The 11,269-nt window shown below is 31.6% G+C and overlaps 1 protein-coding gene across 1 annotated transcript; it reads left to right on the top strand.

Annotated features, from left to right (window-relative positions):
• Nucleotides 1-6,800: 6,800 nt before the first annotated feature.
• LOC145040396 (metacaspase-1-like) lies at nt 6,801-11,056 on the top strand. Its single transcript, XM_078988334.1, has 5 exons — nt 6,801-7,316; nt 7,645-7,975; nt 8,106-8,226; nt 9,968-10,201; nt 10,787-11,056. Exons 1-5 carry the CDS (start codon nt 6,941-6,943, stop codon nt 10,844-10,846), a joined length of 1,122 nt encoding a protein of 373 aa, XP_078844460.1. The 5' UTR covers nt 6,801-6,940; the 3' UTR covers nt 10,847-11,056.
• Nucleotides 11,057-11,269: the final 213 nt, after the last annotated feature.

Genomic DNA, 11,269 nt, shown 5'->3' with positions numbered 1-11,269 from the left:
TGATCGCAGCGCATCACACTACATTTTCCGCACCGAAGATATTGGGGATTTTTACTATTATGTTGTTTTATCATGGCATGTTTTGACTATTGATACTTTGGTTTTGATATGAGTTGATACTATGGTTGTTTTCAGACATATGGTTTTATAATTGTTATATTAAAAATGAAATTTTTGGTCGTAAATTTTGGGATCTTACATTTTGACCGTGATCCGATCAAAACCTTTAATAATTATATGGGTTTGGAGCGTAGTTTTTGATCCGTTTACTCGTTAACGACCCATACCCATTAACCCTTTTATTAAAATGGTCGGATATGGATCATCACTGATCCACTCCATTTATATCCCGCGCCCGTATAAATTGTAGAACTATAAATTTATATTTTATACAACCTAAAGTTTACTTTTAATTCTAATCGAAAGTCCAAAGAGAAAAGACCAAAGACTAAACTGTTTTTACATATGAACTGAGGACTCGACTTCTAGACTTTCAGTATTCTAGCATGACACGTGATGTCATTTCATTTATATTTCATCAACCAAACAATCATTTATCAATCAGAAGAAAGTTTGAAATTGTTATTCTTTATCAATGCAATCAACAGTCAAAAACCAATCAGAAGTTACTATGAAATTGATTTTAATTCCAATCAAAAGTTCTTGAGTACGTAATGTGTTATTTAAATCAGGTTACGGGACGGGTTTGGATATCTGTTGATTCGACGGATAAGAGTATGTATTTGATTATTCAAAACCCAACGGATTACAGAGTGGGTTTGGATCGGAATTTGAAATGTGTTAAATGGATTTGAATCAAGGTCGATTCGCTCCAAACCTGCCCCATTGCCAGATCTAGTGATGACCGTGTTTGCGGTGAATTTATTGATCTTATATTTTTGAATGAATAAAAAAATATAAAAATTATACTACTATATGAGACAACTTGTATAATTTAAGAGAGATGACATATTTATTATATAATATATAAAAAAAAAAAGTTCCCAATTCAATAGTACTTACTGTTGATTGGACCAACTTTTTTTATTTCTTTTTATCTTAATTTTTTTACCCATTTGCTGTAAGTTTTTGGTGTATACCGTATAACCACTATAAGTGTATACCAGGTGTATATGGTTTCAATATGTAATTCCACACGCGTCATCTTCTGCTTTACCACCGACTTAGTTTTTGCTACGTCTCCTTCACCTCCACCATCGTCCAATAATAGATATGTACCACCATTTCGTCTTTTCAAACCGACACAACTTCTGTTTTCTAGATCCCTCAACTCCACCGCCATTCCCACTGTTTTTTTTTTCTTCTATCTGTTCAACGATCTATTGGAGGGAATAGCAGTCAGATGTGATGAGAGGGTTCATCTTCCGTCCATATCTCTCTCTTCTTCTATATCTCTCTATGTCTACTACTCACCTTCCCCACCTTGGTTTGATCCTCCACCGGCTTCCGTCTAAAGCAACTCCAAACCACCCTCTCCACCCTTCTAATTTGTCGCCTCAAGGACACAAACGAGAGAACGAAGCAATTAGATCTACTCCGATTTCCCGATCGTTTTACCTAATCTCAGATGTATTCTTCGCATCTGTCGACTCAATTTCTTTTTTCTAAATTTCTAAGGTTTTTCTCTTGCTTACCTGTTCAACATCATCACCGATTTCGTATTATAATTAACATATGATTGGTTTCTTCGCTTACTTGATAACCCCAAATAAAATCTAAATTGTCTACTGCTTTCTCGAATTGGATATACAGAGGTTTCACATTGAGATTGAAGTAAATCCTAGCAATCCTAGATGACTAAGAAGGAATGATGGAGTCAAAGGAAACCACAAGTGTTAAGGTATGTGATTTACTTTCAATCGGTGCATGTACTTCTCTTTCCCTTTTATGCTTCTATCAGCGTCGACTTGCAAAGATCGATTATCATAAATTCTGAAAAACGATGATCGATTGAAGGTCTTCCGGTCAAGCAATCTTGGCCATGCGAAAGAAGAAGATGCACATGAACTTTTAAGGTGAATTGACTTATACTTCTGCATTTATGATTTATGCCATTTAAATTGTTGTAATAGTCTCTTAGTGAGTTGACTCAGGTATCAAGCGATGTTATTACAGTTATGATATTGATCCTTTGCAATCCGCCTGTCTTAAGGAATCTAGAACAAAATCCTTCAACTCCTTAGAAGAAGAAACAACTCTAATCGGACTTGCATTTGGTGGTTATCTAAGATCTAAGGTAAGAATGTGTATTATTAACTACTTCAAATCATCTTTATGTAAAACACAAAAAGCTTCTAATTTCTAAAGCTACTGTGGCTTTTGAATTGTAGATAAAGTGCATGAAATGTGGTGGAAAATCAGAGCGACATGAGCGGATGATGGATCTCACTGTTGAAATTGAAGGTGATATAGCAACTCTTGAAGAGGATCTGGATAAATTTACATGCACTGAAGTAGTAGATGGTGAAAACAAGTACAAATGTTGCTAATTGCAAGGAACTGGTGGTGTTGTTGCATAGAGAGGAAGCCACTACTTGAAAACATCAATTTCGAATCCTCAAAGCCAAATTGCCTTATCAATTTGTAACAATTTGTATTTATTTTGCTTCTATGTGTAAAGAAGCATTAGTAAAATGATATTATTCACAAAGTACCAATCAAAATGCACTATGTTTAGACAAACAAAAAACAAAACCTCTCCTAGCCTGTGCAAAACATGGGTCTCTTCTCTAGTTAAAATAAATAGAAAGTAATTAAATAAATCATATCGACCCAAACTGTAATATAGACTTCTTGTAAAAAAAATATCAAAACCTAGACCTAAAGTGCAGAACATTGCAAACTATAATGATCAAAAGTGTAATAACCTATTTCTTGCAAATTAAAAATTAATTTCAGAAAACTAAAACTATAGGATCCGAAACATAATCCATACAAACCAAAATCTTTACGGACCAAAAATGTATTTTTAGTAAATCCTCCTTAATAAATGAATATTTTTTTACCACATGTGAATCTCTCATGAGTTTTGTATTTGTTATTTTATGGTAATTTTGAAATAAATATTATCCACTTGTCAATTTTTGGTTTGTTTTAATTTTTAATTAAAGTCATATATATATATATATATATATATATATATATATATATATATAAGTATTAAATATGATATATATGATACTAAATTGTAATAAATACGTTTCTTTCTTTTTTATTTTAAATTTGTACATTAAAAAATATTTCATTTTTTATACTTTAAGTTTAATTATTTTTTAAATCAACCCGTATAATATATGAGTCTCACACATAATTAAAGATTATAGAGACCAAAAATGTTTTGTTCTTACTTCCTTCTTCTAAGATAAAAAGTACATGGACCAAAAGTGTAATTCCATAAATGTAAAACTACACGGAAGAAAATTATACTTTATGGATAAAAATGTCATTTATGTAAATTAAAAAAAAAAACATGGTTAAAAATGTAGTTCCGAAAAATTAAAACCACAACGACCATTTCATTTTGATTATTTCCTACATTTAAGAGATACAGAATATGATACATTAATAAAAAAGAACCGGAAATTATTCATGTATGTGTGCAAATGAGTGTTTTCTTTGAATTAAATACATAAATATTTTTTAGGCAAAAGATCTATAGTCTGCGAACCATATATGAAGATCTCTACATAGAAGAGGTGGATCGGGTCGGACAACATATATGTATATGCTGATGTTATCGGTATCGGTCCAAATGTATTTTAAGCACGGTACGTGAGAAAATAAAAAGACCCTGCAAAGAAATAAGTATAATTTTTTCTTTCTAAAATCTACTAATTTAAAGGAAAATACTTATTATAGCGTTTTTAGATATAAAATAATTGAAAACAATATCAAAATAAAATAACATTATTTTAGAGGTTGTTTTGTGTGCCTTCTGTCCGTTTGATCATGATTTCGAATCCAATAAAACCGATTTTCTTCGATGTTATGAACAAAATAGTATCAAGATCAATTGTCAAACATATATTTTTCCATACATAAAGTAGTCAAACCGTTCGATATTCCTTTGACGCCTATGAACTATTTATTTTATAACTTCAATTTTGAAAAATTTATCTTTACGGATGCTACAATCACAAAATTTGTTAATATGATTCTATATGCAATGAGATTCTTACTGTTAAGACTTAGGAACTGAGATGACACAAATCGACTAATCAATTCTATCGTTTCTTGATTGCTTATAGGCCACCCGTTTACAATTTGTCGATTTCGATTTCTCTCATTTTGGTTGCACATGCCACCTTATTTATGAACAACAATTACTTTTTTCTGTTTTCAGTAATGTATCAAATTGGGGCATTCGAGTTTGGGGGATTTTACTTTTTTATAATTTTTCTTATTTTGTTCTTAAAAATAGAGTAATGATTATATTAATATTAAGAGAGAATTTCATATATGCCCTTGTTAAACAACTAAATATCGTATTTGTCCGGCCTAAACTCTAAATATTATATTTGTCCTTCTTAATGTTTTTAATATCATATATGCCCAAATCTATTATTATTATTATTATTATTATTATTATTATTATTATTATTATTATTATTATTATTATTATTATTATTATTATTGATTTATAATCTTTTTTATCATTTTAAAATCATTAAAGCTAAAAAAATTTCAAATGGACAAAATTGCCCTTAGTTTTAAATTCCAAAACAATACACACGTTCACAAGGGATTATGGATCACAGCTTCATTGTGCTCTATTAAAATCTCTGGTTGTAGCTTCCTTTCGTATCACATCTTCCTGCTAACTGCAACACACAACACCCTTTTCCCCCTGTTGTCGCACACTCACATCATCACATCAGGTAAATCGATTTCAACTTATTCCTATTTTCCATCTCTTCAATTTCGATTTTAGGGTTCCTAGTTTCAGTTGTTCAAATTATTTTTACAATCAGCTTAATTATGTTGAATTTGATAGCTTAGTTGTGTTGGATTTGATTCAAAAAAATCCGGTTTCCAATGAACTTCTAATTTTGAATTTCGCCTATTATCTTCAGCCACAGTGACATTTGACCCCAATCGATCCAGCTGGTATAAAGTTCTTCACAAGTAATTGTTTTGTTATTTGGATTTTGGTATTACATCAGCTTACCATGTATTTTGCTTATGATTAAATCTTTAGAAGTATGTTTTCTTAATTTGATTTTTGTATAGTATCAGCAGGAACTAAATCAACAGTAGTGAAATTGAATCTATGGAAAATATGAATATGATTGAAATCAATTACCTTATGCGTGATACGTGATGCGTGTGCGTGATACGTGATACGTGATACGTGTGCGTGATGTGTGTGTATGTGAAAACAGGAGTCTGTGATCGTGAGGAAGACGCCAGAAGCCAGCGGATGTAAATGTGATTACAATAAAAACGTGATCTATGTAACAAAAAACATGATATGTGTATTGTTTTGGAATTTAAAACTAAGGGCAATTATGTCCATTTAAAATGTTTTTTTAGCTTTAATGATTTTAAAATGATAAAAAATATTATAAATCAATAAAAATAATCAAAAAAATAGATTTTGGTATATATGATATTAAAAAACATTAAGAAGGACAAATACGATATTTAAATATTTAGAGTTTAGACCGAACAAATACGATATTTAACTATTTAGCAAGGATATATACGAAATTATATATGAAAAATTTGGGCTCTTTCGGAATGGTCCTTGCGAATTGCCCAGCGCGGGGCCTTGATGTTTGGTTTCTTAAATTTATGGAATTAAAAATTATAATCAAGTTGGTTTCTTTAAGTGAAATTCTTAGACATTAAATGAGATTTTGAGATATTTTTTTTTCTTAGTTTTCATACCAAAAGTCAATATATTTACGTCCCTATCAGCTTCTCATTTTGCCATTTCTCTTTTTTTTAGATGAAATATTATCGTGTCATTGTTTCTATTTTTTTTTTTCTTCTTATATATATATATATATATATATATATATATATATATATATATATATATATATATATATATATATATATATATATAAAGTTGAATTATTCCCATAAAAAATATATGTTATTTTTGTCTTGTACTTATTAAATTTTTGTGGTAGGTCTTTAAATGGTTTAGTTGTTGGTCTTTTAAAAGTTTTTGGTATGCAAGCTAAGCATTATATTTTATTTTATTTTATTTTTGCAAAAATATCACAAAACATTGTAAAGTTTGCAACAATGAACCAAAAATTAGAAAAAAATAATAATTTAAAAGGTTATTTTATTTGAGTTTAATTGAAAGTAGATGTAGGCATGTGGATTCGTCTAATCAAAACCAAATCACATAAGGAGAGGATCTTCTTAATGTTTTTCTGTTGTTCCTTTTGTTTTGTTTTAAACAAAATAAAGTTCGATTTGTAATGATCTTTTAACTTTGCTAATTTCCATTAATTTTCATTCAATAACTATTTAAATACTTATTAAAATAAATTTATAATAAATTAGTAAATGTTATTAATTTATAGTGTATACTAAATTAAAAATATATAATTAATTTGTAATGTGTTCAATAAAAAAGTATATGCTATAATATTTTTTTAATAAAAATAAATTAAACCAGACCAAATGATTCATATAAGAATTACAAGGGCGTAAAATGCCACATTTCGTAACTACGAGGGAATAAATGTCATTATTCATAACCACAAGGAGCTAATTATTATTTTGTAAAATTGTAAGTCAATTAATCCATTCTCCGGTTTCATATCCTTGACTCTGCTTCTCCTCTTTCATCAATCTCTCTCTCTCTCTGATGAAACCCTCAAATCCCCCACAATTCTCGTCATTAAAACCCTGTAATTTCCCCCAATTTTCGTTATAAAAACCCTCCAATTCTTCAACGATGATGAATCTCGTGTCTTGCTTAAATTGCCACACGCAGTTGCAGCCTCCGCCGGGAGCTACATCGATAAGATGCGCCATATGTCAAGCCATCACCCACCTTAACGACCCTCGTGTCGGAGCTCCGCGGCCTCATACCGGTGGTTATCCGGCACCTTCTTCATCCTCTTATGCTCCTCACCAACCCTCGCCTTACAACCACACTCCGCCAGGGCCTCCGCCGTCTGCACATGGCAGGAAGAAGGCGGTGATCGTAGGCATATCGTATAAAAACTCGACGCATGAACTTAAAGGATGCATTAATGATGCTAACTGCATGAAATATCTTCTGATTAATAAGTTTAATTTTCCTGAAGCTTCTATAATCATGCTTACCGGTAAGAACCCTGATTCAAACCTTCATTATACAGCTGTTAAAATTCGTTATCCTTTTACATTTGTTGAATCTTCTGGTAATCACATTACATGATAGAGTCAATTAAAGCACCGGCAATCTGGTTTATGCTTGATCGTTTATGCGATTAATTTGATTGACAGATTCTCATCAACAAATCCGTCTTAAATCTCTGAAAAATATGCAATTCTGTATTACATGCACAGCTGATTTTGATCTTAATCCGGGAACTATATCTATGAATTTATGATTTAACAACCACTAGGTTAATTTTTTCTAAGTCCTAACACATATTTGGATTATAATCGCAGAGGAACAAACAGACCCTTACAAAATTCCAACAAAGCATAACATGAGGTTGGCACTTTTCTGGCTAGTTCAAGGATGTCAACCAGGCGACTCACTTGTTTTTCATTATTCTGGTCATGGTTCACGACAAAGGAACTACAATGGTGATGAGGTTGATGGATATGATGAAACCTTATGCCCTCTGGATTATGAGACACAGGGTATGATTGTTGATGATGAAATTAATGCAAGTATCGTTAAGCCTCTTCCTTTTGGGGTTAAACTTCACGCCATTATTGATGCTTGCCATAGTGGCACTGTACTGGATCTTCCATTCCTTTGCAGAATGAACAGGTTAGTTTATCTGTTTCTGGTTTTTTAGTGTAAATTATGACATAAATCTTGTTATTCATGTTAATCTTGAAGAAATGAAGGAGGTAAGATGATTGTAGGAATAATCTTTACCTTATCTTTGGTGTCATAGGAGTGGGCAATATATATGGGAAGATCATCGACCTCGGTCAGGTATATATAAAGGTACCAATGGCGGTGAAGTCATTTCCATAAGTGGTTGTGATGATGATCAAACATCTGCTGATACATCTGTAAGTTCCACAAAACTTTTTAAATGACCATTTTACCCTTCTATATGTATTAAGTTAAAAAGAAATGCCCCTATATATCTATCCCTCACTAAGTCAAAATGAAATACACATTTAAAGTAAGTTTCTTTCTTTTTCTTCTATTAAGTTTTGTATGGATAAATGAACTGTTAGGCCCCGTTTGATAGTTGCTGACTGAGAAAGTGCTGACTGAGAAAGATCTGTCTGAGTAAGAAATTCTGACTGAGTAAGAAATCATGTTGTTTGATTGAAAATCTGACCGAATGTGCTGACTGGTGTAAAATGACCATTTTACCCTGATGCTATACACGTTTCTATGCAATATAATAATAATAATAATAATAATAATAATAATAATAATAATAATAATAATAATAGACATTAATAATAATAATAATAATAATAATAATAATAATAATAATAGACATTAATAATAATAATAGACATTAATAATAATAATAATAATAATAATAATAATAATAATAATAATTTATACAAAAACCTCCGCCATAATAGACATTAAATATATTATTTTAAAGATAAAACACAAAAAACCTTTCAGCTTGCTGGCAAACACCATTACTCCTACAAGGGAGACCCAAGTTCTATTCTTGTAGCCTTTATTAGTTGTGAATTTTTATCCAAGCCAAGGGTACTATTGGAAAGCCTTGTTTTCTTTCTCAGTCAGCCAACTCCCAACTTCTTTCTCGGTCAGACATTGCTTTCCGAGTCAGACGACAAGATTTTATCTATCAAACACCTTTTGTCTGACCGAGTCAGCAAAAATGTCTGACCTGACTCAGCCAGATGCCATATCAAACAAGGCCTTAGAATACATGTAAATGACCATTTTACCCTTTTGTATGTATTAAGTCAAAAAGAAACGCCCCTATATATCTATCACTCATTAAGTCAAAATGAAATACACATTTAAAGTAAGTTTCTTTCTTTTTCTTCTATTAAGTTTTGTATGGATAAACGAATTGTTAGTAAATGACCATTTTACCCTTCTCGATGTATTAAGTAAAAATGAAACAGCCCTATGTATCTACCCCCCCCCCCCACCCCCCCCCCCCCCCCCACACACACACACACACACACTATTATGTCAAAAAGAAACATGCATGTAAAGCAAGTTTCTTTTTCTTCTATCAAGTGTTGTATAGATACATGAACTGTCAGAATTTGTGTAAATGACCATTTTACCCTTCTATATGTATTGAGTAAAAAAGAAACACCCCTATTTATCTACCCCCCATTAAGTCAAAAAGAAACATGTATTTAAAGCAATTGTTTTTCTACTTTCTTCTAGTAAGTTTTGTATGGATAAACAAACTGTCACAATATGTGTAAATGACCATTTTACCTCGCAATATGTATCAAGTAAAAAAGAAACTCCCCTTTAAGGCGGAATATGTGACACAAGACTGATGGAAGGGTCGATGAGGGCAATTATGTCTTTTGCACATACAAGAAGTTCAAGTGCTCCTTGGCTCACCTTGTTCTAACTTTTGGGATGAGACAAAAAGTTATAATTTTTGCCTTATTGACATCAGTTTGAGTCCCAGTTCAACACCAAACACACTACAATCTGTTCTGTCTTGTCTTGTCTTGTCCTACCAAACACAGTACAATCTGTTCTGTCTTGTCCTGGCCTGGCATTATCATTGTATTAATTATTAAAATAGAAAAACATTTAAAGTAACATTTTTTTTGGGAGCAGGCATTATCAAGGATCACATCAACAGGAGCCATGACTTTTTGTTTTATTCAAGCCATAGAACATGGAAATGCATCAACTTATGGACACTTATTAGCTTCCATGCGTAATGCCATCCGTAGTGCAAGAACCGACATGGGTGGCGGTGGCGGTGGTGGGGCGGTGACTTCTCTTCTCTCTATGTTATTGACAGGCGGCAGTCTCACCGGTGGACTATCCAGTGGTGGACTTACCCAGGTATCAATATCATCTCTAACACATTCCAAAACTCTAAAACAACTCAAATCAATAAACAATTACTCATTAAAACCATTTACTTGTTTAGAGTAAATTACACAAATGGGCCCTATGGTTTAGGTTAATTTGCACGTTTGGTCCCTATCTTATTTATTTTTTTTTTTAACTCGGATGGTCCCTATTGTTTGTTTTTTGTTACGCGTTTGGTCCCTATCTTACCTAAAAAGACTTTTTTTTTTCTTTAAATTATTTAATTTATTTAAATAAACACACTCCTAACCCCAACCCTCTCACATTACCTTACATACCCCACCATTTTTTCCTTTGTAAATAATAGTCTTTTTAGGTAAGACAAGGACCAAACGTGTAACAAAAATAAATAGTTGGGACCATGCATGTAACAAAAACAAACAGTAGGGACTTTCCGAGTTAAAAAAACAAGTTAGGGACCAAGCATGCAAATTACCCCAAACCGTAGGGACCATTCGTGCAATTTACTCATTTGTTTATTATAATAGGAAGAAATGAAAGTATAATATTTTTTTTTTGGAAAGTGACAATTTTTGAATATTTGATTTGTTGTAGGAGCCACAATTGACAGCATGTCAGCCTTTTGATGTGTATGCAAAACCGTTTTCCTTGTAATTTATGATGGTGATTATTCGATTACTTGACAATTGACTCATTTATGAAAAAAGGGGTTCGGGTTCTTTGCAAAATTTAGGTGAGTGGTTTATAATTTGTGATAGTGATGGATTTTATTTCATATGTTTTGATTATTTATTGTTTTAAGGACTTGGATCATTTCGTGTAAATTTAATTTATTTTATGATTTTATTGTAAAAACCGGAGACATACTCTTTGATTTTTATAGAAAGAAACTATCTTGAGTAGAAAAAGAAATAGTCATTGTGAGTATGTATAACTAAAGACATAAGATCACAAACTAACATGATTGTAAAGGTTATTTGTCTAATTCGAGATGAATGAGTGAAGTATTGATGGTTTGATAGACTTTTTGGGCCCTACCATGCTCGGTTTTAAGTTAACTTGATGAATTTTTGAGTC

This window comes from Lactuca saligna, chromosome 1 (genome assembly GCF_052625555.1).
Source record: "Lactuca saligna cultivar CGN05327 chromosome 1, ASM5262555v1, whole genome shotgun sequence".
Taxonomy (NCBI): Eukaryota; Viridiplantae; Streptophyta; class Magnoliopsida; order Asterales; family Asteraceae; genus Lactuca; species Lactuca saligna.
This window is presented reverse-complemented; position numbering and strand designations above follow the sequence as displayed.

Bases quoted from the DNA above. Each gene is read 5' to 3' on its own strand.
- LOC145040396 (XM_078988334.1), top strand. From the start codon at position 6,941: ATGATGAATCTCGTGTCTTGCTTAAATTGCCACACGCAGTTGCAGCCT. The intron at 7,976-8,105 runs GTTAGTTTATCT...TTGGTGTCATAG, and splicing joins TTCCTTTGCAGAATGAACAG to GAGTGGGCAATATATATGGG. The intron at 8,227-9,967 runs GTAAGTTCCACA...TTTTGGGAGCAG, and splicing joins AAACATCTGCTGATACATCT to GCATTATCAAGGATCACATC.